Source organism: Phaenicophaeus curvirostris, chromosome Z, assembly GCF_032191515.1.
Source record: "Phaenicophaeus curvirostris isolate KB17595 chromosome Z, BPBGC_Pcur_1.0, whole genome shotgun sequence".
Lineage (NCBI taxonomy): Eukaryota > Metazoa > Chordata > Aves > Cuculiformes > Cuculidae > Phaenicophaeus > Phaenicophaeus curvirostris.
In genome coordinates, this window is record NC_091431.1 from 65,234,451 (window position 1) to 65,262,170 (window position 27,720).

Sequence of the window (27,720 nt, forward strand, 5' to 3'; positions counted from 1 at the left end):
GAGGGGTTCCAACCCCAACACTGGGGAGAGGAAACTTTCACCACTGAGGGGTCTCTTAGTGAGGAGAGAAGGCACCCGTGGCTGATGGGTCCCAATCCCAAAACTGAGGATAGAGGACACCCATGCCTGAGGGATCCCAATCCCAACACAGAGGAGAGACGACTCGATTGCTGAGGAGTCCCTCAACCATCAATGAGGAGAAGGGACACTCATTGTTGAGGGGTTCCAACCCCAACACTGAGGATGGAGGACACCCATGGCCGAGAGGCCCCTCATCCCTCACTGAGGAGAGGGCATACCTATGGCTGAGGGGTCCCAAACCCAACATGGAGCTGAATGGACTCCCATCGCTGAGGGGTCCCTCACCCATCACTGAGGAGAGGTGACACTCTTTTTAGAGGGATTCCAACCCCAACACTGAGGATGGAGGACACCCATGGCTGAGTGGTCCCTCACTCCTCACTGAGGATGGATGACACCCATTGCTGAAAGGTCTCTCACCCACCACTGAGGACAGGTGACACTCCTTGTTGAGGGCTCTCAACGCCAACAGTGGGGAGAGGAAAATTCCACCACTGAGGGGTCCCTCACCGAGGAAAGAAGACACTCGTGGTGGCGGGGTCCCTCACCCTTTACTGAGGATGGAGGACACCTGTCACTGAGGGGTCCCAATCCTAACATGGAGGAGAGAAGGAAGGAGAGAAGACTCCATTGCTGACGAGTACCTCAGCCGTCTCTGAGAAGAGACACTCATTGTTGAGGCATTCCAACCCCAATATTGAGGATGGAGGACACTTATGGCAGAGGGGTCCCAATCTCAACACTGAGGATGGAGGACACCCATGGCTGAACGGTCCCTCATCCCTCACTGAGGAGAGGGGATACCCATGGCTGAGGGATCCCAATCCCAACATGGAGCAGAATGGACTCCCAGTGCTGAGGGGTCCGTCACCCATCACTGAGGAGAGGAGACGTTCATTGTTGAGGGGCTGCAACCCCAGCACTGGGGATGGAGGACACCCGTGGCTGAGGGGTCCCTCACCTTTTACCGAGGATGGAGGCCACTCTTGGCCGAGGGGTCCCTCACCCCTTTCTGAGCAGGGGACACCCACCGCAGAGGGGTCCGAGGACCCGACGGGTCTCCCCGTTTCCCCGCGCGGGGTGCCGGGGGAGGATGGGGAGTCCCGCGGGGGGGTCGTCGCGGGTTCGAGTCCCACGTGGTGCATCTCACCTGGCCGGACCGATCCGGGCCGGGTGGCGTCAGACTTTGCCTCCAGCCTCTATAAAAGGTAGCGGCGGCGTTGAGTCAGAGCCGCCGCCTCCTCCCCGCCCGCTCTCACGTACGCGCGGCCGGGCGGGCAGGCACGGAGCCGCCGTCCCGCACCCGAGCACTTGCTGGAGATGAACCGCGCGGGGCTGCGGGTCTCCCTCCTGCTCCTGGCCGCCCTGAGCCGTGCCGGCGCCGGCAGCCCCCACAGCCAGGAGCAGGAAGGCGAGGAGCCCCCGCATTCCCATGAGCAAGGTGAGCAGGGGGTTCTCCCGCCGTGTGCGGGGCGCCCCGATGCGGGGGGCACGTCGCTGCGGGGGGGGCTTGGGGTCCCCTTTCCCCTGGGCATCCTGATGCGCGGGGCATCCCCGGTGGTGGGTTTGGGATCCCCGATGCTGGATTTGGGGTCCCAGGTGCCCGGGCGCAGTGATGCACGGAGCGCCCCAATACTGAGTTTGGGGTCCCCGTTGCACGGGATGCGCTGATGCACGGGGTTCTTCCCTTGCTGGGTGTGGGATCCTTGATATGTGGGGCACCCCGGTGTACGGGTTTGGGATGCCTGATGCTTTAGAGGGGTTCCCCACTGCTGGGGAGCTTGGTTTTGGGGGGGAGCTGCTGTGTTTGGGGAAGGTCTGCAGTACCTTCTGTTGCACCTCCCGTTCTACCCTTTCTAGGGGTCCAGGTGTGCCTCAGCGCGGGGGTCCCCACAACATCATCCAGCTGTGGGAACTGCCTCCCCCAGCACGTCCCTTTGTCCCTTCTCCCGCCAACTTGTGCGCAGCGCGACCCCTGCCCAAGAGCTGGGAGCCCCAGCCTTGTCTGCAGCCCTCCCCCCCCCCCCCCCCCCGCCAAGTCCCTTTTCTATCAGGTTAGGGGGGTCACAGCTAGTTGGTAAGGGGCAGCTGGGGCTGTGCAGCGACTGGGGCTGCTTGGAGGGTCCAGCCCTGGTCCCCAGCGTGGCGGGATGGTGGCTGGTCCCCTTTGTCCGGCAGCGTGGCCTCCCCTCAGTGGGGTCTGCTCTGCCTGGCTCTGCACCCACGTTCAACCCCCCACATCCCAGCGAGGGCAGATTCTGGCCCCGATGCGGATATGATGGGGGTCTGCCCCATGGGGTTTGGCGTACGTGCCTGCACTTGAGGGCTGGATGGTGGTGTGACCCCACACCCTCAGAGCTCTGTTCATAGCAACATGGGAGTTTTCAGATTTCAGGGTGCGAAAAAGCCCCATGTCTTTGGTCTTGGTCTCTTTTCTGACTGTGGACCATGGTGCTGCCAGTGCTCAGCAGGGATTTTTGGGGTGCTGCCATGTATTTGCTCTCGTGGGGCTCAGCGCTGCACTGGGACATTCCTGTCCCTGGCTGCGCTCCTCATCCCAGCTTTGCCTGCGGGTTTGTTTCCCGGGCTCAGCCTCGCAGTGTGTCCTTGGTTTTAACTCTGGTAAGGAGTTGCCCTGACCTGTGCTGGGGCAGCCGCTTTGGGGTGCGGACGGGCAATTGTTTGGTGCCAGGAGCTGTCTTTGTTATTGCAGTGATTCACATTTCGTACCAGAGCTGCTTCTGCCGGGATGAGCACTGGACAGGGATGGGGATGCAGATAGTCCTTGCCACAGAGATGAAGCAACTCAAGCCGCAGGGTGGGAGGGCATCAGGCTTTCAGCATACTGATGTGGTGCGCTGGCAGCACGGGGCTGGGCATGGGATTTTGGGATGGGTGGGAGGGGAGACTGGGATGGAGATGGGAGAAAGGTGTGAGGGGTGGGAAGTGGTAGGGAGGTAGGTATGGAACAGGCAGCCTCGCACATCTTATACCAGTGTTAGAGGCTGAAGATTGGGCTGGAGTCCTGTGGAGGAGCAGGTCTCATACCAAGGGACCTGCCAGGTGCTAGAAGCTGGTCTCAGCACCACTGTCAGGTAATGTGCTGGCTCCCTCTTCCTCGCGGTGTGTGCACAAGGTAGAGCTGGTGGCCTCCCAGCCCTGGGTACTTGGCACAAGCATCTGAGGAGTTGTCATTGGGGCTTTGCCATGGAGTTGCTCTCTGAAGGGCATCTGGCTTGTTCAGAGATCAATCTGGTGTTAGAGCTGTCTTTGGGAAACAATAACCCCCTTTCCCACTTCAGCCTGTTTCCTCTCTCCATTCAAACCTGTCCTGTTCTTTGTCCTCCTCTTGTTCATCCCAGGATTGCTTTTTCCTCTGTCTGAGGCCATTTATCTTGCTTAATATACATTATTCATCCCATTCTCCAGCTCCAAGCACTGATCTGTCCCCTGGAATTCCCCCATTTTTACCCTTTCTTCTGGGATGGCCTCTTTTCTGTAGCACTCTGCAATCTGCAATCATTTCCTCTTTCCCCTGGCACTTGCTGGGGCAGTTGGGTTCACAGGGAGCAGGAATGTGCCCTGGAGTAAAGCCTTCCTCCACCCAAACCCTTGCTTCTCTCAGGAGAAGCTGGCCCAGTCTTGGGCCCCACAGCCCACACAGTCCTCCCACAGGGGCACAAAGAACAATCCCCGCAGCAACCTGTGCTAGCAGTGGTGGATTAAAGGCTGATCCCAAAGGCTTGCAGTGGGTCGGAGTTTATAAACAAAAAGAGGCTTTAACGCCACTGGGCTTGGAAGGGATCAGTGCCCCCATGTGCGGTGCACGGGATGGTGTTCTGAGCTGAAAGGGCACGGGTGCCGCACGGGGTGCGTGTCTGTATGGAGAAATCAGGGCTGTACTGGGGGAGGTATGGCTAGTATGACACAGCCCTCCTGTAGAGAGGCTCCTTGCGGGGTTTGGCAGAAGAATGCTCTCACATCGTGCATCCCACTGCCCTAACCCTGTGTCTGTGCCATGTCTGCCACAGACTGGCCTGGGGAGCTGGCTGTAGGCAGAATCAGCACAGTTGCACAGCCTGGGTACTGTGATCAGGTTATTGCTTTCAAGGGATGTGGTGCCTGGATGTAAGCTGGGACCTGGCTTCTGTGGCTGCTCCCTGCTTTGGGACCTGTATTCTCTGCATTTCTGTGTGTCCTAGTACATCCTGGCTCACTGAGCATTGGGAATGACACCACATTTTCCCTTCCCTCTGGCACATGAGCTCTACTGATCCTACCACACCTGACCTGCAGAAGGGGGCTCCTCCCTTGGGGACACGGCAAAATGGTCCTGACCTGGCAACCCCTGCAAACCAGCCTCATCCCACAGGACTTTGACCCAGATCTGGCCCAGGGTTGGGAACCAGCTGGGAGAGGAGGCTCTGGCACAGTGTGTCCAGCTGGAAGTCCGAGCTAGAAGCGAGCCCACGGTCCTGTCCACCACACACATCCCTGGTGTGTGTATTTCTGCTGGAGTTCAAGGCAGGCAGGCAGTACCCATGGCTGTGTTGCTGCCAACGGCACAAGTGTTCTAGCATTGTTAGGTGCCCTGCAGCAGCTTCAGACTGTGTATCCCATAGAATGTGACAAATGAAGGATCGAGGAGGCAGACATACACAAGAGACCCTCTGGTCTCCCCCCTGTTGCCTGATTCTGCCGAGGGGTGCCTCTTGCTCTGTGCAAATGATCCTGAGTCCCTTGGACCCATGGTTCAGCCCTCTGTCCCTGTGGTGAGCTCTACTCCTGGGCGCAGCCTGCTGCATTGGTGCCTTTTCTACGGGGGGATAGCAGTGGCCCGCAGTCATGCTAGCTCCTCACTCTGCCAAAAGCTGCTCCTAACCCTTCCTCCCCTTCCTCCTGGGCTGCAGAACATGCTGAGCAGCAGGCTGGTAATGGCAGCGTCTGCTTGAACGCGGCAGGAAAGTGTTGTTGGATGGTGTTGGATGTCAAGGAGGGAGCTGGCTCTTGCAATAGCACTAGTATCCCAAAATGGGAGGGCTGAGACGGGGCGAGAAACAGGGGGAGAAAGCGTAAAGGAGGGAGTGAGTAAAAGGGGGAAACTCTGCTGGATCACAGGCTGGAGGAAGGGGACTCTGCAGGGCTGAATACGGAGACTTTCTCGCCAGCAACGGCAGGCAGCTCCTGTGGGTGACCTGCTACATTTTTTGTGCTGTGATTCCTGCAAGAAATCCTCTTCTTTCATGTTATCGCACAATGTGCTCGTCGTAGCAGCAAGACTGCTTCCCCTCACATTTTTGGAAGTGCTGTGCAGCCCGTGCCAGGGCTGTGGGTGCCCAGAGGGAGGGCAGGACATGCAAAGAGCTGCAGCAGCCACCGCCGAGGTGCATCCACGTCTGATGTGGTGAGTGGCAGCGGTTCAGCAGACAGGAGACCTGGCACCGCACAGCTTTTCAAGGGAGAAGACGTGCTCTGTTGGGGAGCGTGGGAGGCAGGATGAAATTATGCAAATCGACATTTGGGCAGGGCAGTAGGTTAATGTTCATGGCAAAGGGCTGTGATATTGCAAATGCCCCTATGTGGAAGGGACCAGCATATTGCAGGGCTCCTACAAGCCATGCTGAGGCCAGGGTAGATGCCAGGAGCCCAACCCAGTGCCTGGGATGTGCTTGCCTCGATGCTGTCTTGCAGCACAAGGTGCATGTGCTAAAGGGACCCAACCCTGCACAGCTGGGCTTGCCAGATGCCTCCTCGAGTGGGTGGCCTGGCTGTGACATAGCTACAGCCAGATCCACAGGATGAGGAAACGCTTTTGGGTGGCTTCAGTGCATGGATAATTGTTCTTGGGTCCTCTTGGCTCTGACGCCAAGAAACCTCTGGGCAAGTCTGTTGAGTTGGTATGGATCAGACTGACTCCTGGAGGCAGCTTCAGCCTCCTGGGCATTCAAAGCTGCTGAGCTGAGCTGGCAGGAGCCTGCAAGGAGGGTTCAGAGCCCCCTCAGCTGTGGGAACAGAGGGGCAGGGGGGGTTGTGGGAGCCTGGGGTGAGTGGCACAGTGCTGAGACAGCAGGGCAGGTGCCAGCATGGTGCTATTGCTCAATCTGTGATGTTTGAGTTACTTTCTGTGAAGGCAGAGTCCCTCGAGGTAAGCAAAAAGTGGGGTACTGGGGCGGGTCCTGCTGGTTGAGGCATATGCAGTGAATGAACCAAGGCACCACATGCCAACCCGAGGGCTTCTGTGCCTTATCTGTGGCAGGACTGTCCCAAAGCGAGTGCCCCTGTGCTAACAGGCACCCTCATGCTCCAGGAGGGGAATCCTGCCTAGGAAGCAGCAAACATGGCTCTTGTACATGAGCCATGACCATGTTATGTAGATGATAGAGCCAGGCAAGGCAAGTTATGGGAGAGAGGTTTCTAGAGGAGGGTTGTTTTACTGTAGAATTTGATGCATAATCACTGTCTGGGGAGCAGGTAACCGTTGTGTGATCACGGTGTGCAGGATGAATCTCAGCTTTCTGCAGCACAGCTGGGTCCATCCCTAGGCAGTACCATGCAAGCAGACATGGAGAGAGCATTGCAATCTGTCCTGGGGCACATATGTTCCTGCCTGACACAGCTTGCTGCCCCTTCATATGCATTTGGGAGTACCCTTCGCCTGGTCGAGTGACTCCAGAACATCACTCCTGAGCTCCAGAAGCACTGCAGAGATGAGTCACTGGTGATGCTGGAGCAAGCCCTGAGGGTTGTTCCCATCTCTGCGACTCCTGGTGTGCCTAAGCACCCTCCAGCCTGGTTTTGCCATGGCCATGCGCTCTTCAGAGCAGCAGCTGCACCAAAGGCCTCCGGCAGCGCCTATGCATGGATCATTGCTGAAAGGAGGGCAGCATCCTACTGAGCTGGGGTCTTGCTTAGGACATCTGGGCCTGGGAAAGTGTTCCTCTTCCTTTCTCACCCCTGAGCTGGAATCTGTTCCTATTAATAGCAAGTGGCTGTCGATATCTGTTGTCAGCAGCAGGGACGGGGACCGGAGCAGCGCCTGCTTGAGCCCCTCTTGCAATCCAGCAAGGCGGGTAGGCATTTGGCCCCACCAAGGGACAGAGATGGTATTGGGGATGGACTGCACCTGCTAAATGCGGCTCCATGTCCTTGCACCCTCGGGAGGTGATGGAAATGACTCTAAATGCTGCCCTTTGCTGCTAGGTACATAGACGCCTTCACCCCAAGCCTGTCCAACACCATTATCCTCAGCTCCTGCTCTTCTTGGGTGGGATGTGATAACAGCCTGTCTGCATTGACAGGCATGGTACTAAGGACAGGCAGAGGAGGAGCCCACAAGTTTCCTGTTGTGCCAGTCAGGGCAGGGGCATAATCCTTATGGGCCACATTTCTCAGCTTGTGACAACTCCAAGCCTCACATCCCTTTGCCTGCAGCTGGTTGCATGCAGGAGGGCTGGTGATTGCCAAGGTATTTGGGTGGGGGCAACTGAGAAGAGGCTCTAAAGCCAGCTCCAGTGATGTTCTGGGGGCATGGGCTTTGCTGGCAGCTGTGAAGGAGTGTGGTGGTGTGAGGCCTGATGAGTGGACCATACCAGGATATTCACAGGACTTGTCCCAAGAGGGCTTTTCTCCCTGTAAATCTGCACGCTAGGAACACCCCCAGCTGTGGGACACTCGGGACACACCAAGGTGCGTCCTGCCCTGCTGTGGCTACTGTCACACCCCATGGGTAAAGCGGGATGTGCAGAAGTTCCTCCTGCTTTTCACAGAATCACAGAAACTCTAGGTTGGAAAAGACCCATCGGATCATCGAGTCCAACCATTCCTATTGATCACTAAACCATGTCCCTCAGCACCTCATCCTTGAAACACCTACAGGGAAGGTGATTCAACCACCTCCCTGGGCAGCCTGTTCCAGTGCCCAATGACCCTTTCAATGAAATATTTTTTCCTGATGTCAAGCCTGAACCTCCCCTGGTGGAGCTTGAGGCCATTCTCCCTTGTCCTGTCCCCTGTCACTTGGGAGAAGAGACCAGCTCCCTCCTCTCCACAACCTCCTTTCGCGTAGTTGTAGAAAGCAATGAAGTCTGCTAAGGAAAGGGTTTGTGTGCGGCAGGACCGTCATGCAGCTCTGGGTGGGAATTGGGGTGCTTGATTTAGCTGGGGCAGAGGGCTGCCAGGACAGGAGCTGGGTGTTAGATCTGGCACATTTTGCTGGGCACTCTGCAACCACGGTAGGGGCACTAGCTGTGGAGGAAGATGAGGATTTGTTGCTCGTTTTCTTCCTCTACTCAGAATGCTGGGGCTGCTTTCCCTGGTGGGAGGAGGGCATCCATGGTGCAACGTAGCTTGCTGCTGAGACTCCTCATGGTGGGGGAGCTGCCCTTCCCCACAACCCCTCCAGCACTTTGGCATCACAGGAGAGCCACCAGGACAGCTGCTTCCTCTCCTGCTCTCGCTTATGGAGCCTTGTCAGGGAAGCTACAAACCTGCCTCCGTAAGTGTTTTGTCTTGGGACAGCAGGAGGTTTTGGCTGCTCCAGAGTAGCTGAGAAAGCACTGGGACGGCTTCTCACTGACGGAAGCCAATATCTGTGATTTTTCCATTATAAGGATGATAACAAAGCGTCAAGCCCTGGGCTCTAGGCTGATGTGTGCAGGAGACCTGGCCCTGCTCAGGGGAGAAAAACGCCTTTCAGTAGCATCCTCTTTGCAGGGGCAGCAGGAGGATTGGGAAGGTGAAGGCAAGGAGAAGGATTGAAAGCAGTGGGAGCCCAGAGACCTGCTGCTGGGGCTGGGAGTACTGCCTGGCAGGGGTGTGTATGCTGCCAACCTTTCCCTTCCATTCATGTGGTTTTTTTCTCTTTTTTTCAAGGTCCTGGCCACAGTCACTGGAGCTATGAAGGTAAATACCCTGCAGTTACTCCTGCTTTTTTCCTACCACCCAGCAGACCCTGGGCCAGAGCCAGCAGTGGTTAATGATTACAGGGCTCCTGTGCGCACTCCGTGGCTTACCCTTCCCTCCTGTCTGACCCTGATGCTTCAGCATGCCCGTACCTGGGCACAGATGAGCTGAAGAGCTGGGGATTGCTCCAATTTTTTCAGGAAGGAGCAAATCTTCCACAAGTTTCCTCAGCCCCCTGGGTCTGGGGGGATGCCCCTCAGGGTAGGGCTCCTCCCTGAATGGGAGCTCCCCTGATCTTGTGCCAAATGAGGAAGCAGGCTGGGCTTTCCAGGCTGGACTTAGAGCCAGTGCTGGGACTTTGACCTGCCCAGGGATTAGCTTGTGTCCTCACCTGTGTCCTCTGTCACCTTCCCTCCACAATATGACTGGCCCAGCCCTCCCAACACAGCTTGGGGGCTTCTCCACAGTACCCATGATGGGCATCGCTGCAGCACTAGCACAAATGCCCCCCTTCCTGCTGTGGTGGTGGGTCAGGCCAGACACTATCACTCTGCTTAGGAATGGGGGCTGTCTTGGACTTGCTAATGCCTAGCTCCATCTTTGCAGGCATCCTGCAAAGGGCTGAGCTGCAGATGAGCCTGGGCTTAATGGTCCAAGATAATGCTAGAAGCAGTGCACTGTGGCAAGGGGAAGTTTCTGGAGCATCAGCTGCACTTATCCCAGCTGTGGCAGTGGGGAGAGGTGGCAGTTTAAGCAGCTAACCCAGCAATGTGAGATGGACCTTTGGAGGGCTGTACTGGTACTGTTAATGTTGGAGAATCCTGTGGCTGCGAACTTGTGTGATCTCACAAGGTACAAGTGCGGTGCCTCACTCAAGCAGCAGAGCAAGTGAAGTGGTGGGTCAAAAACTGCCACAGGGGCCAAGCCATGCAAGGCAGCAAGTGTATGATGAGCTGCAGAGCAGCAGATCCTAGGTCTGCCAAGTCCACTTGTAAATGATCTTCTTGTACTCTTCCCAAACACCCCAAAAATAGACTTTCCTGGCAGCTCACCATGCTCCAAGACCTTTTCTGATACATCTGCAAACAGTCACATAGTGGCACAGAGCTGTTCCTAAGCTAACCAGATGGAAACTAACCCTATGTGCTTGGTTCATTCCCTGGCTTGTGCCCATCCCCTTCCCTGCCACCCTCCAAACTCCCTTTCTGAAGGGCTTCTTGCCCAGGTGGTCTCACTGGGTCTTTCCTCCTTTTACCAGACCAGGAGCACTGGGGTACAAACGACCCGGACTGTGCGGGCAACATGCAGTCACCCATCAATATTGACACAGCCAAGACCATCTTCAGCCCTCAGCTGCGGCCGATCCAGCTCTCTGGCTACAGCCTGCCTGCCAGCGAGAAGCTCAGGCTGACCAACAATGGGCACACAGGTGGGTGCAAAGACACAAGTAGGGGCTGGAGCACAGGCAGAGCCCACTCAGCCTTTCCCAGAAGGACCAGGCTTCTCCGCCCTTCCTCTGGGCTCTGGGAAGGGGATTCTCTGCTAGGCTGCAGTTGCATTGCCTTCAAGACCAAAAGGGAATCATCAGGCTCTTGGGCCTTTACAGGTCCATGTGCTTTCCTGGCTAGAGGGGAGAAACCAGGAGATGAAGAGCTCCCTACTCAGTCATCGCCTTTGAAAGCTGTCTCCAGGAATCTATTATAACCCATGTGTCCCTGGTATTTCTGATGCAGGTGTGAAGTAGTTGGCTCCTCTCCCACATTCACTTACAAAGACTAGTCAGTCTCTGATGTGACTTAGCCTTTAAGGTACCTAACTCTTAGTCTCTGAGGGCTGAGCATTGGCTCACTTCTTCACAAAGTCAGTGCTTTGGGATGCTGCCTCAAGATCTTAAGAATTTTCTTTATATTCTTCCCCCCTCCTTCTCCAATTCTGGAATGTTTTAGGAAGTTTGGAGAATGACTTCTTCACAATATTTCAGTATCAGTCTCACCATGCCAGCTACAGAGGAAAGGCACATCTGCTTTCCATTCATTACTCCACAGCAGGGGATGATGGTGGGTCCTGGTTGCTACTAGCTTTTACTGGGAGCAAGCAGAATGTTTCACACATGCTGGTGTCTGCCAGTCCCAAAGCTAAGACAAAGTGGCAGAGAAAGGGACTTAAAACTTGCTGACAATGTGATAAGGAACCTTCTTACCCCGGTAGCTAGTGAGATGGGGTTGACCTGTGTACACACCAAACTCAACAGGTTGGACTTGCTGTGCATGGTCAGATCAGCCATGTGGTGTGTGCACAGAGCTTTATATTATGGCCTCATGCCCTAGTGTGCCTGTAGACTTAAACTAGTTGAGCTCAGTAGTTGCTATTTCAGACACCCTGGCATCTGGTGTTGCTTGGTGTTTAGAAAAGCAGTCAGAGCATGTTCATTGCTGTGGGGCTGGGGGGGAGGTGTAGTTTTTCACATGCTTATAAGATGCCTCTTTTATTCTGTCAACTACTGGTCCGCTTTATGAAAAGCCATAGATAAATAAAAAGTTCCAAGTCAGTAAGATATTTGTACAGTTAATCCTTGTGGTAATACAAAGAGTATACGCTGCATAAGCTTTATCAAGGCCCTGAAAATGACTCAGGTAGCTCATAGAAGAATGCATCAATTTAGATATACAGAAGAAATGCAACAGCAGATAAATTCCCAGGAAGGGAGCAGTCTCCCACTTCCCATGTTTGAGTTTTGTATTTCTGAACCCAGTGGCAGGAGAGAAATGACTCATCACAGCCTATTATGTGGTTAATCCCGGATCTGTACCCTATCTCAGTGATATGACTAAGGGACACTTCACCTATAAAGACGGAGGAAGGAAAAGAGTTGACATTAAAAATGAGGAAAAGGTGCTTAGAAGGACAGGACATGTTCTCAGGACCCAGTGATGCTCCTAATATTTTTGCCACTTGTCTGGGTAATTCAGCTTTTGGATATGCCACACTGCTGCATGGGTCCAAGATAACCAGCTAAACCACATTAAAGTAAAAGGCAAAAGCAAGTATGTATTTACTGTACCCTCAGAGGCAGAATTCTAGCTCTAAATGCTTTCAAAAGATTTAATGCTCTCTTGTCACCAACTCCAGTGCTGTCATATACTCATGGGCTGCTTTATTTGAAAGATCCCAGCTTGCCAAGAGCTGCAGCATTCTCTGACCAAGTGCCCTGCTCTCGTGGAAGCATAGAATCATAGAATCATAGAATCATAGAATGCGTTTAGTCAGAAGGAACATTTACAGATTACCTAGTCCAGCCCCCACTGCAGGAGCAGGGACATCTTTAACTGGATCAGGTTGCTCAGAGCCCTATCAAACCTGACCTTTAATGTTTCTGGGGATGGGGCCTCCACTACCTCCTTGGGCAGCTGCAGCTCTGACCAACAGCCCTGCTCTCATAGATATTCACTGCTCTGCCAATACCTTTCTCCATGAATTTTATCCACAATCTCTTTATATTATTCTCACTTACTGAATAGATTGTTGGATAACATTTGACTTGGACCTGGTCTGTGGGAGTTTCTGCAGAGAGGCTTTTCACTTTCCAGCATTTACATAGCAGCTATTTTTGACGCTGGTCTATTTACTGGGATGTCCTACAACCTAAAGTCAAAAGTTAAACCATGCTGTATTGGCACATCTCAGGATATTGACTTGCCCGTAGCCTCATTAAAGACTTAAAGCATGTTTGTTTGTTTTGATCAATTTTCACAAGCCCAGGGTGACCACCTTCCCTTGAGAAACCTCTGCTGTGTACCTGTGAGATGGACTGGGCTTTGTTTTACTGACCAAACTTTTCCTTCTGCCTCTGCAGTTGTCCTCACGTTGCCTGAGTCACTGGCCATCACTGGTGGCTATGCCCAGCAGTACCGAGCTGTGCAGCTGCACCTGCACTGGGGCTCACCATCAGGACCCGGTTCGGAGCACACTGTCAATGGGCACCGCTTTGGAGCAGAGGTAAGGAGTCCTCGTGGCGATGGATGCATCCTCGCTTCCCCGAGTGCTAAGCAGTAAGGGAACTGGAGTGCTGTCCTCCTAACCCGTGGTCCTGGTTGTCCCTGGGTGTTGTAACCCTTGGCCAAGATCCCTGCTCCTCAGGTAGCTCTGCAGCAGCAGAGTTCAGTGTAGGAGCCCATGCTTTGGTGCTGAGCACTTAAAACAAGACCCAGATGTGCTGCAGCCTGCAGCGCAGAGACAAGAAGGAGAACACCCTCTAGAATGCTCAGTTCACAGGTGGCTGGAGCTGGCTGCATCTGAGCACTGTGCTGTATCCCCATGCTGCAGCCTGGACCAGGGCTGATGGAGCTGGAGCTGTGTCGGTTCCCAGGCTGGAGGAACCAGATCCCTAGGTGGCTGTCAGCAGCCTGCTTTGGGAGCTGTGGGGCTGTTTACTCTGTACACACTGTCCTCCTGCTCTGCCAGCTCCCATCTGGTTTTATCCCTACTTCTCTTGTTGCTGTCCTCAAACTGAGCCTGACTGTGCAGTGTGACCCCCTGGTATGTAGGGCAGAGTGCTGGTTTGCTGCCCTGAACCAAGGAAGCTCCTGCGGGCAGACCTTCATGCTTGCTGCTTCACAGCAGCACGTTTACTTGGCCCCAGCAGCATGTTCCCCTCCTAGGAGGCGTATTTGTCAGGAGTGCACATCTCTCCTGGTTCTTGCTCCAGCAGGGAAGAGTACCTCCTGGAGGTGCCTGTCCTGCATCATCATTGCATGTTTCCTTCACAGATCCACGTGGTCCACTACAACACCAAGTACAATGGCTTTGAGGAGGCAAAGGTCCAGCCGGATGGACTGGCCGTACTGGGAGCCTTCCTGGAGGTGAGTCCATGGCTCAGCCCTGGGCAAGAAGTGGTAGTAGCAGGGGGAGGGTGGGACTGTGGTGGGCAGAATCAGACACAGTTCTAGGGACAGACAGAGGCACAAACACTCCTGGGGAGAAGGGGAGAGCGAGGGCAGAGCAGCCCTGATGGGAGGAAGGTGTCACTGGGACAGGATGCCACTGTCCGAGAGTGGTTCCTACCTGCTGGCTCTGCCAGCACCAGTCAGTCTTCGTTTGACTTCTGTGCTCATCATTACCATGGGGGGTCTGTGTTGCAGGTTGGGCCAAGAGAGAACCCGTACTATCAGGAAATATTCCAGCATCTGTACAAAATCCAAAGAAAAGGTAAGGTCCTCTTACATCTCATACTTATCTCAGGGGCTGCAGCCCAGCAGAGAAACCTGCTGCACAGCAGACAGGCTGCAGAAGGCATTTCGCTGTATGTACATGAGAAGGGGAGCATTGCACAGCTTGTACAGAGATGGCTTTCCAAGGTGCCCTCTGCTTGCATGTGCTTTCCCCTGCCTCCAGGGCAAACCCACTGCTCTTTCTGCAGCACACTGTAGGCAGCAGTGTTGACGCTGGCATATGCAGTGCCAGGCTGCCTGTAATCTCTGTGCTGGTCCTACCTGTTCTCCTCCAAATGGTTTCCTTGTCTCACTCCCACATTGTTTCTTTTCCCAGGTGAGGAAGTCTTGGTGTCTGGATTCAACATAGCAGATCTGCTGCCTGACAACCTGAAACAGTACTTCCACTACAATGGCTCTCTGACCACCCCTCCCTGCTTCCAAACAGTGAAATGGACAATCTTCAACCAGACCATGCTGATCTCTCATTACCAGGTCTGTCAGGGCAAGGAGCTCCACACTGGGTCTTGCCCAGACTCTCCCTGCAAGTGTGCACCATCCATTCCCCTCTCCTGGGGCCCACCCGGCTCCCAAAGGTGGGATGAACCCCACCATGCTCACGCCGTTCTCCTTCCAGATGTCGATGCTGGTGATGAGCCTGAGAAACGATGACAACAGACCTCTGCAGAACAACTACAGGCCGGTGAAGGGCCTGCATGGGCGACGGGTGCTGGCAAGTTTCCAGACCACCCTGCCTCCAGCAAAGCACCTGCCTGCTGGTAAGGCACGCATGAACGTGCTCAGGCTGCACCCAGCTGCAGGGATGGGGTGAGGAGGGGGTCTTGGGGCTTCATGTCTCTTGCAGAAATGCAGCATTTGCATGAGTTAGACCTGCCTGGCAAGTGACTCAGAGCAGAGCTGGTCCCAGGGTCTTGCTTTCCACCATTCCAGCACTTGTCTTACCTTGTGTGGGGAGGATCAGTTTTTAGGAACTAAAGAATCCTAAAGAATCATAGAATCATGAGGTTGGAAAAGACCTCATTGATCATTGAGTCCAACCATTCCTATCTGCCACTAAACCATGTCCCTGAGCACCTCATCTACCCGTCTTTTAAACACCTCCAAGGACGGTCACTCAACTACCTACCTGGGCTGGCTGTTCCAATGACCCTTTCTGTGAAAAATCTTTTTCGGATATCTTCTCTTAACCTCACCTGGCGCAGCTTGAGGCCATTCCCTCTTGTCCTGTCCCCTGTCAATTGGGAGAAGAGGCCAGCTCCCTCCTCTCCACAATCTCCTTTCAGGTAGTTGTAGAGAGCAATAAGGTCTCCCCTCAGCCTCCTCTTCTCCAGGCTAAACAACCCCAGCTCTCTCAGCCATTCCTCATAAGGCCTGTTCTCCAGCCCCTTCCCCAGCTTTGTTGCTCTTCTCTGGACTCGCTCCAGAGCCTCAACATCCTTCTTGTGGTGAGGGGCCCAGGACTGAACACAAGATTTGAGGAGCGGTCTCACCAGTGCCGAGTACAGAGGGAGAATAACCTTCCTGGACCTGCTGGTCACACCGTTTCTGATACAAGCCAAGATGCCATTGGCCTTCTTGGCCACCTGGGCCACTGCTGGCTCATGTTCAGTCGCTGTCAACCAACACCCCCAGGTCCTTCTCCTCCAGGCAGCTTTCTAGACAGACTTCTCCTAGTCTGTAGCTGCACAGGGTTGTTGTGCCCCAAGTGCAGGACCCGGCACTTGGCCTTGTTAAACCTCATGCCATTGGACTCTGCCCAGCGGTCCAGCCTGTTCAGATCCCTTTGCAGAGCCTCCCTACCCTTCAGCAGATCCACACTACCTCCCAGTTTAGCATCATCTGCAAACCTACTTATCCTCAGTCTTGCAGAAACAACAGTAGCAGGACTAGAGGATGTATGGTCAAAGGCAAACAGCCGGGTCTGAGCATCCAACTAGTTTCTTCATCCCCAGATGTAACAGCTAAATTTGGTAGGAGCTGTAGTGAACACCCTGCTGCCAAGCCCTGCAGCAAGGGCAGTGCAGGATTCCTCTTCCTAAAGACTGTGCTCTACCAGTGCGGCCACACAGCCATCCTGGACAGGCTGACCATCCCCTGCCCAACACATCTCCACCTGCCAATCCTCAGCTCATCCTTGATGGTCTTTCTTGCATTGGTGGCTTCCAATAATGAATAGAAATTCCTGTTAATCCTCAGGTGTGACTATCGCTCTGCATCGCTGAATTCTTGCCTGTTGCTGCTCTTTGAGGTCACTGGGTTTTTTCCGTCTAACATCCTGTTCCTTTCTTGTTTTGATGGCGTTTCCTACACCTTGTGTCAAGGTGACTAATAGAAATAGCACTAATAGAAACAGGCTTGGTCCCAGGCCCTTAGGCAATGCTGCCGTAACCACACACAGGGTGCAAGGCACTTCCCTTCACCGTCCTACCTGCAACCAGCTCATGAACGGCTGCAAGCTTTTAATCACTGTGGCCTTCAGCCTGGCTAGCAGTTCCCATGTGGCACTGCATCAAATGCTTCACTGAAGTTGGGAGAGATAAAATCTACCACATTTTCTTTGTCTAGAATATCACTTATCTAAGAAAGATACCGGGTTAGGCTGGCATGCTCTATCTTTGGTAAACCTGTTAGATACTTTATCATATTTTCCATTTACCTCCAAGCCTTTCTTTTACCACTTTCTTGCAGAAGCTGTTCCAAAGCCTCCAGCCACCAGGGCTGGGATGAGGGGCAAATTACTCAGCTCACTTTTTTTCCTTTCCTTGTTTGCTGTTTCTATCTAACCAATCCCCACTTTAACACAGCCCTGGTTCCTGGAGTGCCAGGACCACTTCTGAGTACTCCCACATGAGGTTACTGGTCCCTTACCTTGGGTGCGTGGGAATGCTGATTATTTCTTCAGTGCTGATAACTTCCCTGGGGCCACTGAGTGCTAATATGGGGTGCTGTGGGGTCACATCTCTTTTCTCCTGCAGTTGCACCTCCTGCGCCCACGCCTGTTGAACTTTCCCCAGTCACCCCTTGTTCAGAAGAGCTGCTCCTGCCCCTGGCTGCTGGGTGAAGGCAGTGGTTTCCCTGCAGTGACCATGCAGCTGGATACAGCCCACAGATAGTGCCACTCTGTGCGCAATACCTGAGCAGTGTACAGATGATAATGCAGCTGTTTAAAAGCCACATTGTTAAATATTTGCCTAGGACAGCCCCCACCCTTCATATAGGGCCACCGAGACACCCCTCTGTAGCATGCCCTGCCAGCAACAGCTGCAGCCACCTCCCAGGCTGTTCACCACCTTCCTATAGGCAGCTTTCCCTAGCATCACTGCCTACTGGGCTCACCCTCCTGCCCCTCTCCAAGGTCTCCTGTGGGGTTTGTTGCAGCTGTGAGGTGCTGCAGGGCTTGGAACCCTGCCTGCCTGTTTTCCAGGCAGAGACAGCAGTGGTGGAGGAGTTTCTGGCTGAGCTCAATGAGACTTCTCTGTGGGTTGCGGTTCAGAGATCCATTTTTATTCCCTTCCTGCCCTCAATGCTCCTGGTAGTGTGTCAGGACCAGGCTTCCAGCAGCAAGATGCTGTGCGCTGCTGGACATCCAGCGGGCAGCTTTCCCCCTGCCTCCTTGCGGGTGATGAAGATACTTGCAAGCAGCTTCGCTTTGGTAGCACAGCCTGAAGCCCTGCAGGCTTGACACTTCCCTCCTGAAACACCTCGGGCACCCTCTTAATAGTGCTGTCTCTTTTCCAGATGGTGATGGCTTGGAAGCAGCAGGTATGTGCAGAGCTGACCTGAAGGAGTGGGAGGTGGCCAGGGGAGGGATGTGTCTCTCTGGGAAGGGGTGTTCTGGCAGCTACGTACAGAGCTGGGGGCAGGCAGCCACAGCAGGTTTGCAGGGCTGCCCTAGTATTTATGCAGCTGGCTCTTATCCTCTCATCTTTGTCTCCTTTGCAGACAGACACTCCAGCTCTTCATTTCACGCAGGTAAGCACGCTCAGCCAAGGCTGCTGGCTTCATGTCCCCTCTGCCTTCAGGCTGCTGACCTCCCTCCACCGGGGGCCATCCCCTGTGTAACAAGCCTGTTCTTGGCTTGCAGGGGATGTGTTGGCCGTACTCTTTGGGGTGCTCTTTGCCATCACTGCATTGGCCTTCCTGTTGTACATCTACAAGCACCGCAGCCAGAACACACGGTGAGTGAGGGGGAGCTTCGGGAGGAGGGGACCTGAGGGTGGCACGGATCTGGGGCATGAGAAGGGGGTTATGAGTGGTTGTTTGGGCAGTAAGATGGGTTAGCAGGGCCCCCTTGACTGCTCTAACATTCCTCTCCTTCCTCCCCTGCCAGGCTGGACTCCCCAACCAAATCCAAGGTCATCTACACAGCTGCTGCCACTGAGAACACTGCATGAACCCCACACCTCTGTGGCGGTCCTGGCCCTGCTGGCTCAGCCTGCCATGCCACCCCCCTCCCTCCCACCTGGGCTGAGGGAGGGCCAGCACTCCAGCATCCCTCAGCCGCATGAGCTGCTCACACAGACTGCCTGGGGCAGCATCTGGCCCCAGCAAATATTTTTGTTATAAAAAAAGGTAAAAATGTGTATTAAAAAAAAAAGTAAAAGCTTCCCATGGTGCCAACCCTCTCTGCTGTCTTTGCTTGAAGCTGTGGAGCTGGAGAGAGGTGAGCAAGGACCCCTTCCCAGCCAGCACACAGCATTGGCTTCCATCCCCTGGGCAGAGCTCCAGAGCAAGCAGTGTAGGGCTCCTTGCACAGGCTCGCCCTGCCCTCCATCGCTCTGGGACTTCTTCCTCCTAGTATTTGTGCAAAGCACTGGAAAAACATAGCCACAGCTCGGTAGGGCTAGAGAAAGGCAGAGGTAGAGGCGATGGTGGCAGAGCCACTGCTCCCTCACTGGCCAGCCCCTACTCAGGTTTCCTCCAGCTCTACCACAGCTGGAGCAGTCCCATATCCACGACTGCCTCCCACCTTCCCTGGCAGCTCCAGTGCAACTAAAGCCAAGCCCCAGGGAGCTATACAGCCACACCAAAACCAAGACAAAGGGGCCAGGTCCAGGAGAGGGTAGGAACCTGCAGGTCTCTAGCTCTCAGCGGCCTCCACCCCAAAGCAGCAAGACTGTTAGGATGGACAGTGCAAAAGCAAGACCTCCAGGCAACTGGGGTCTGCACCTGCCAGACCCACCTGTCACACCAGCACGAGTCACCACTGCTGCAGAGTGCTCCTGCTCTCCCCATGATGGCAGCACCACTGGCCACACAGAGCCCTGCTTGTCTGTGGTACTTCCTTTTATTGGTATAAAAGCCCACTGTGGATAAAACTGCCCTCTCAGCCTGGAGCCTGACAGCAGTTTCTCCTTCCCAGCCCTGTGGCACAGCATCAGGGCCAGTGCCTGCCTGGAAATCACCCTACAAGTGCAGGAGAGAGCAATATCCCCTAGAATGGCCCCTTGAACCCTCTCCCAAGCTGTGCTGGCACCACCTGCAGGGTTGCATCTCCCCCTGAGCCCTCCACCACCCTCCACATCTGCTGGATGCTTTGGTCTTTACCCTGTCCTCCCGTCCAAAGTGCTGTCAGTCCCCTCGGGTCCCCCAGCACCATCCTCACTGCACCAGGATGCTGGATCACTGCAGTGACTGCAGTCCAGTGCCGGGGCCGTGGCTCCCAGGGCAGTGAAGATGGGCAAAGAGGCGGAGAAAGTAGCACCACAGTGGTCACCCGCAACCCACAGTGCGGTAGCATTTTGAAAAGCCACTTCCTTCATCCTGCAGTGAGGAGGCGATGTGAGGTCCCTGCTGGCACAGGGGACAGCATGTCTTCTGTGGTGGGGGGTAGAAGGAATGGATTTCTTTGGGCACAGGCTTCCAACAGTCCAAGGTAGCATCCTTCCAAGGCAGGCTAACTGGGGCTCCACTCAGTAGGGCCAGCAAAGCCAGGTCCCCCAAAACTAAGCTGTTTCAGGGCTCCCAAAAGGACACTGGAGCAAGCCAGCCACACCAGTTGGCTGGCTGCCACAGCTGGACCCCAGCACCTGCCCCGCTGGGACTGCCAGGGCCCCTCAGTCCAGGAGAAGAAGTATTGCAGAGAAGGTGATGGCTGTTCTCGTTGCCAGGATGGAAGGGAGGGCAGGGGTGGCTGCGGACAGGAACATCCCACAGGGCCTCAGGATCCCGGCTGGGGGCTGGCTCCACTACGTAGGCCTGTAAGAACCAAGAGAGGAGGGGGTCAGTTTTCACCAGACTCCTTACCCCATCCACTTTCGCCAGCGGAGGCAACAAGCCAACCACAGTCCCAAACCCTAGCGTCTCCTCCAGTCTGGTAGCCAAGGAGATGATGCCCTTGTTCCAGCCCCTGGGACACGCTCCTCCCACCCCAGCATAGGTCCTGGTACACAGAGGGACCTGTAGGGTCCTTCATCCCCTTTATGGAGCAGGACTTACAGAGCAGAAAGCGCCGCACGTTCTGGGCAGATCCCCCTGAGAGCAGGTAAGCCCAGACAGCAGCGATAGCCATCAGCAAGTAGGAGGGCACCAGGCTGCCCACGTACAGTGGGTTGCAAAACGTCTGGGGAAAAAGACAGGACAGAAGACAGGTAAGTGGGCAGGAGAGGACAGGGACAGGACGGGTGCCTTCGTCACCACCTTGACAAGTGGAGCAGGATGGGGGAACACCAGTTCTGGGATTCTGTTTGTGAAGGGTCCATAACCCTCCAGCACGCAGACCAGAACACCCCATGGGTGCCCCCCAGCTACTCACCGACCCCGAAACAGCAAGGTGCATGACAACAACTGCAGCGATCTCCCACCAGCGCCGGTGCTCGCAGCCGTGGAAGAAGAGGATCCCCCAGAAGGTGTGAAGGAAAATCAGCACCATGGTCATAAAAGCTGTGGGGAGTGGCAGAGGGGTGTCACCAGGGTGTCACCCACCCCGCCCTGCCCTGCAGGCTTTGGAAGAGTTGGAAAGGAGCTGGGAAGGAGGTGTATGGGCAGTGTTGGGCTAGACTATGAGGTGCGGAGGCAGACCAGTGTGTCAGAGAGTGAAGCAGGGAGGTCACAGGGGTCAGAAAGAAGGGTTTGGCACAGAGAGATGTGACAGGTGTCTGTATGGGGCTCAGATGGGTAAAGGGTGCAGCACGGAGGGGAGACTCAAGGCCCCTGGTTCAACAGCCTCTGTGAGCAAAGGTTGCCAGTCATTCACCTGAGGTCAGGAAGTAGAGCTGCGAGTCCCCATGGATGCCCACAGTGCCAGGTCCTAATGCGTCTGCCAGGAGATTGATCATGGAGAAAGCGCCACTCATAAGCCCGAAGCCAACGCCAGCCACTGCCAGGACAGGGACACTGTCAAGCCCTGAGGCACCCAGGGACAACCCAGGCACCTCCCAGACAGCTTTGGGGTAAAAAAACCTCCCTTTCCCCCCGTATTGTGCCCAGCCCTGGTCAGGATCAACCTCGGCCCTGTAGTCAGGGTGCCCCGTTCTGCGCAGCACTCACCATATGCCATTTGCTGGATGGAAATAGGGGAACAACCATCCTCACTGAGGGCCATCAGCCCCTCAATGGCTTTCCTGTAAGGAAGACAGGATGCTGGAGCTTGACACAGTCTGGCCAACTCCCAGGGCATCGTGCAGCACCACGATGGAGCAGACGGGAGCTGGGGTCTCACTCTGCACCATGCCATCCTCCCAGTAACCTCTGCATCACCAAACCACAATATCTGCTGTGGAGACCATCTGCATGACTACTCTAATCCAACAGACAAACCACACATGTGAAAACCACATAATTCTCTACAGAGGGGCAAGAGTGCCAGCCAGCCCCATGGAGCAGGACTGAGGCAACCAGGACATCAAGTGCGATGTGAGCAGCACCCCGATACAGAAAACAGACCCAGTGCCAGTCCGGGAGGTCTGTGCCATGAGAGCATACTTGATCTCTGCATTTATACTCCTAGAAGATAACAGGGGAAAATGGGGAGGGTGCAGAGAGGAGCTCAAAGAGCTAGAAAAGTTCTTTGTGGGGAGAAACTGGGAGAGGTAGGCTTTGTAATTTTGATTAGCTAGAGGTGTGGTGGGTGAGAAGGATGGCAGATGGCTCCTCAACCTGGGGAGGACAGCAGGGCCTGCAGCTGGAGATCTGCAGGGTGAAAGGAGAGTGGTGGTTTCTGTTAGAGGCTGCTCCGCGGAGCTCTGCTACCCTCTGCCTGCCGGCCTCTGGCAGTGCCCTGCTGCAGGGAGCAGTGAGAAAACACAACGGGCCATCCGCGGAGTTCCTCTCGCCCCTCGCCAGCACCCAGCCAGCTGGGAAAGCTGGGGATACAAACGATGCCAATCCTTGTCTGTCTGTCCAGCCCATACACAGCACAGCGCCTGTCTGTCTGTCTGAGCACAGTACAGAGTGCAGCGCGTGCTCTCCCAGCAGGCAGCACAATCCCTCGTGCTCCAGGCTGGTGGCGCCACGGAGGCTGAGACTTTGCCCCGGGCTGAGACGGATGATGTGCCACCACGCAGAGCCTCAAAACCACATTCAGGCCAGCCCCACTCGCACAAAACCAGCCCTAAGAAAGGACTGAGAATTGCCAGGAGCCGAGAGCAGGTCCCTGCCCCTTCTCCATCCCCCGCACAGCAAAGCGGGTGTTTTCCAGAGCCTGGCATCCCCTCCAGCTGTTGGAGCACTGCTGGCGCTTGTCACCAGGGCAGAGAGGATGTGACACATCCTGTGCCAGCCCAATCCCACAGCCTATCTGTCCTGAAGTCAGGGAGATGCTACCAGTCACCTCAGCCCTGGCTCCTCCAGCACTTAGGGCTGCTCTGCTTCACCACCTGAGGCCCACTTCTGCGTGCTTCCAGAGAGGACAGAGGCATCTTGGTGCCACAATTGGCATCGCCACAGCCCAGGAGCTCCCAGCTAAAATCTGGCACCTGCCATGATTGGGAGGGCCATACAATCACAGAATCACTGAGGTTGGAGAAGACCTCTAGGATCATCAAGTCCAACCATCAGCCCACCACGGTGCCTACTAAATCATGTCCCAAAGTGCCACAGCTACACAATTTTTGAACACCTCCAACCAAGGATGAAGACTCCACCACTTCCCTGGGCAGCCTGTTCCAGTGCTTCACCACTCTTTCAGTGAAGAAGTTTTTCCAGTATGTAATCTAAGGCTCCCCTTGCACAACTTGAGGCCATTTCCTCTCAATTCTATCACCTGTTACTTAGGTGAAGAGACCAACACCCACTTCACACAACCTCCTTTCCGGAAGTTGTAGAGAGAGATAAAGTCTCCCCTCAGCCTCCTTTTCTCCAGATTAAACAGCCCCAGATTCCTCAGCTATTCCTCAGTAAACCCTGTGCTTCAGAGCCCTCCCCAGCTTCATTGCCCCCCTCTGGATGCTCCAGCCCCTCACTGTCTTTCTCGTAGTGAGGGGCCCAAAACTGAACACAGGATTCAAGGTGCAGCCTTACCAGTGCCAAGGGCAGGGGCCACCCCGCAGTGCCAGGGCAGGGTGGGAGATGCCCTTACCTGAGGAGCTTGTAGTAGAGGAAGCGGAAGACCTCCTGCAGCAGCACAGAGAAGACCACTCCGAATATCAGGAGCCCCCTCTGCAGCGGCTCATCCCGGGGGTCACTGGCTTTAACCGCGATAAACCAGATGAGGGAGGAGAGCAGCAGTGACACCAGCCAGAAGAATGCCCTGCAAGAGAGAGAGAGAGCCTGCTGGCACCAGTGCTGTGCTGGTGCCACGTCCATGCCCGTCGGCATGACGCCTACTGGCAGCTGCACCTTGGTCTCACCCACTCTCCCATCAGTACCAGTGCCATTCTGGTACCAGTGCTGAGCAGCTGGAGCCCATACTGGCACCGTTGCTTTGCCTGCACTCCTGTGCTAGTAACCAGAACTGGCACCAGTGACCCCGCTGTGCCCACACCAGTACCCGTGTGAGGCTGGTATCCACACTGGTACCAGTTCCAGTACCATATCTTACTGATCCCGCAGTGGTACTAGTACCAGTGCCCTACTGGCCCCATGGCAGTCCCAAAACCAATATCCTCCTCAACATGTCCACAGCACGTGGTGACCATGGTGACATTACGGGGAATACCTGTACTGGTGCCCCTGTCACACTTATAATGGTACCAGTACAAGTATTGGTGCTCCTGCTGTGCCCTCAATGGTACCAGTACAAGTACGGATACTGGTGCTCCCGTCACACTCAGAAGAATATGAGCACCAGCACTGGTGCTCCTGCTATAACCGTGAGCACCAGTACGAGCACTGGTGTCCCTAATGTGCCCAAGGTGGCACCAGTAAGAAAACAATGGTGTCCCAGTCACGCAGGTAACAGCACCAGTATGAGCACTGATACTGGTCTTCTGTCATACCCACAACAGCACCAGGACTGTCCCTGTCATGTCCATACTGGTACCAGTACTGGAACTGGTACCCTTTGGACCCATATTGTTACCAAGTATCAAAACTGGTACTAGTGCTCTTGTCACACCTATACTAGCACCATAACTGAAACAGGTAACCAGCACCAGTACCAGTGCCTCATCACACCCATACTGGCACTACTACCGTACCAGTTCCTCTGTCAGACTCATACTGGTACCAGTACCAGCACGGGTACCACTGCCCCATTACACCCATCCTGGCACCAGAACCAACCCTGGTGCCGCACCAGTACCAACAGCAGTACTAGTGCCCCATCACGCCCATACTGGTGCCAGCACTGGTTCCAGTGCCATGTCTCACTCATACCAGTACCAGCACTAGCAATGGTACCAGTGCCCCACATGCCCATATTGAATCATAGAATCATAGAATAGTTTGGATTGGAAGGGACCTTAAAGATCATCTAGTTCCAAATCCCCTGCTATGGGCAGGGACATCCCACTAGATCAGGCTGCCCAAGGCCCCATCCAACCTGTCCTTGAGCACTTCCAGGGATGGGTTATCCCTGACCTCCCTTGGCAACATGTTCCAGTGTCTCACCACTCTCATGATGAAGAAATTCTTCCTAATGCCTAGTCTAAATCTGCCCCTCTCCAGTTTATACCCATTCCCCCTTGTCCTATCGCCACAAGCCTTTATGAATAGTCCTTCTTCAGCCTTCTTGTAGGCTCCCTTCAGTTACTGGAAGGTCACTATAAGATCTCCTTGGAGCCTTCTCTTCTCCAGGCTGAACAACCCCAACTTTCTCAGCCTGTCTTCGTATGGGAGGTGCACCAGCTCTCTGATCATCTTTGTAGCCCTCCTCTGGACCTGTTCTGACAGTTCCACATGCTTCGGATGCTGAGGATTCCAGAACTGGACACAGTAACCCAGATGAGGTCTCACAAGAGATGAACAGAGTGGCAGAATCACCTCCCTCACCCTTCTGGCCACACTTCTTTTGATATAGCCCAGGATACAGTTGGCTTTCTGGGCTGTGAGCACATATTGCCAGCTCATGTCGAGCTTTTCACCAATGAGCAACCCTAAGTCCTTCTCTGCAGGGCAGCTCTCAATCACATCATCCCCCATCATGTATTGAAATCGGGGACTGCCCCAACCCAAGTGCTAGACCTTGCACTTGGCCTCATTGAACCTCATGAATTTCTCACAGCCCCACTTCTCCAGCCTGTCCAGGTCCCTCTGGATGACATCCCGTCCTTCTGGTGTGGCAACTGCACCACTCAGCTTGGTGTCATCTGCGAACTTGCTGATGGTGCACTCAATCTCGCTGTCAATATCATTGAAGAAGATATTAAACAGCACTGGTTCCAGTACAGACCGCTGAGGGACACCACTTGTTACGGATCTCCATCTGGACTTTGAGCCATTGACCACTACTCTCTGAATACGAACAACCAAATAGTTTCCTACCCACTGTACCATGCACCCATCAAATCGACATCTCTCCAGTTTAGAGAGGAGGATGTGTGGGGGATCATGTCAAAAGCTTTACAGAAGTCCAGGTAGATCACATCCATCGATTTACCCATGTCCACTGCTGCAGTTACCCCATCATAGAAAGCCACTGAATTGGTCACACAGGATTTGCCCCTGGTGAAGCTGTGCTGGCTGCCATTAATCACCTCCATGTCCTCCGTGTGCTTTAACATAGCTCCTAGGAGGATCTGTTCCATGATCTTCCCAGGCACAGATGTGAGGCTGACAGTTTGGTAGTTCCCAGGATAGTCTACTCTGCCCTTTTTAAAAATGGGCACAACATTTCCCTTCTGCTGGTCACCAGGGGCTTCTCCTGACTGCCATGACTTTTCAGATATCATGGAGAGTGGCTTGACAACCACATATGCCAACTGCCTCAGGACTCTGGGATGCATCTCATGAGGTCCCATAGACATATAAATGTTTAGGTTCCCCAGGTGGTCACGAACCTGATCCTCCTCTACAGTGGAGGATCCTCCTCTACCCCACTGGTCACCATCTTGCTGTCCCACAACCCAGGAGTCATGGGACAGTCATATTGGTACCAGTGTCAACCCCAGTGCTGCACCAGTACCGACAGCAGTACCAGAGCCCCATCATGCTCATACTTGTCCTAGCAGTAGTACCAACGCCCCATCACACCCATACTGGTCCCAGCAATGTTCCCAGTGCCACATCACACCCATATTGGTCCCAGCAATGTTCCCAGTGTCCCATCATGCCCTTACTGATCCCAGTGACCCATCACGCCCATACTGGTCCCAGTGCCCCATCAGTAATGGTCCCAGTTCCCCATCACACCCATACTGGTCCCAGTGCCCCATCACGCCCTTACTGGTCCCAGTGCCCCATCATACCCTTATTGGTCCCAGTTCCCCATCACGCCCATACTGGTCCCAGCACAGTCCCAGTTCCCCATCACGCCCTTACTGGTCCCAGTGCCCCATCATGCCCTTACTGGTCTCAGTGACCCATCACGCCCTTACTGGTCCCAGCAACGTTCCCAGTTCCCCATCACGCCCATACTGGTCCCAGCAATGTTCCCAGTTCCCCATCACGCCCATACTGGTCCCAGCAATGTTCCCAGTGCCCCATCACGCCCTTACTGGTCCCAGCACAGTCCCAGTTCCCCATCACGCCCATACTGGTCCCGCCCCGGTACGGACCCGGCGATGAGGATGATGATGCGCAGCGGCTCGCGGGCGATGGTGAAGAGGAAGAGGCCGAGCGCGGGCCCGAAGGCGATGAAGGTGCACCCGAAGAACACGGCCAGGGTCATGTCGGCGCCGCTCGGGCCCGGGACGCCGCCGGGAGGCTCGAACCCGCCCCGCGCCCGCTGCCCCCCGGCCGCTTCCGGGGCCGCGACGTCAGCGCCGCCTGCGCGCGCAGCCCCGCACCGGGGCGGGGACCGGGGACAGGGACACGTCGTGGGGGCGGGGACGGGGGGTGGGGGGGACGTGGGCACGGGGTAGGACGGGAAGGGGAGGGACAGGGACCGGGTGGGGGGACGGGGACGGGGGCACGGGCAGGGACACACCGGAGGGGACAGGGACACGGGAGGGGACGAGGACGGGGAACAGGG

The 27,720-nt window shown here is 55.1% G+C and overlaps 2 protein-coding genes across 3 annotated transcripts; one reads left to right on the top strand and one right to left on the bottom strand.

Moving 5' to 3' along the window:
- The first annotated feature begins 1,302 nt into the window (after positions 1-1,302).
- On the top strand, positions 1,303-18,823 carry CA9 (carbonic anhydrase 9). 2 transcript variants are annotated; one of them, XM_069879883.1, is made up of 12 exons: positions 1,303-1,522; positions 8,953-8,982; positions 10,241-10,411; positions 12,836-12,978; positions 13,749-13,841; positions 14,121-14,187; positions 14,527-14,684; positions 14,827-14,968; positions 17,949-17,972; positions 18,153-18,182; positions 18,295-18,388; positions 18,541-18,823. In XM_069879883.1, exons 1-12 carry the CDS (start codon positions 1,402-1,404, stop codon positions 18,602-18,604), a joined length of 1,137 nt encoding a protein of 378 aa, XP_069735984.1. In that variant the 5' UTR covers positions 1,303-1,401; the 3' UTR covers positions 18,605-18,823. The 2 variants fall into 2 exon arrangements, with proteins under 2 accessions (XP_069735984.1, XP_069735985.1); XM_069879884.1 differs by lacking the exon at positions 17,949-17,972.
- A 655-nt stretch (positions 18,824-19,478) lies between these two features.
- Positions 19,479-27,498, bottom strand: LOC138733014 (gamma-secretase subunit Aph-1b-like). The gene is made up of 7 exons (XM_069879886.1): positions 27,305-27,498; positions 23,728-23,898; positions 21,699-21,772; positions 21,406-21,528; positions 20,965-21,092; positions 20,649-20,772; positions 19,479-20,408 (listed from the first exon to the last, which is right to left on the bottom strand). The coding sequence occupies exons 1-7, from the start codon at positions 27,415-27,417 to the stop codon at positions 20,371-20,373; spliced, it is 771 nt and encodes a 256-aa protein (XP_069735987.1). The 5' UTR covers positions 27,418-27,498; the 3' UTR covers positions 19,479-20,370.
- Between the last annotated feature and the right edge of the window lie 222 nt (positions 27,499-27,720).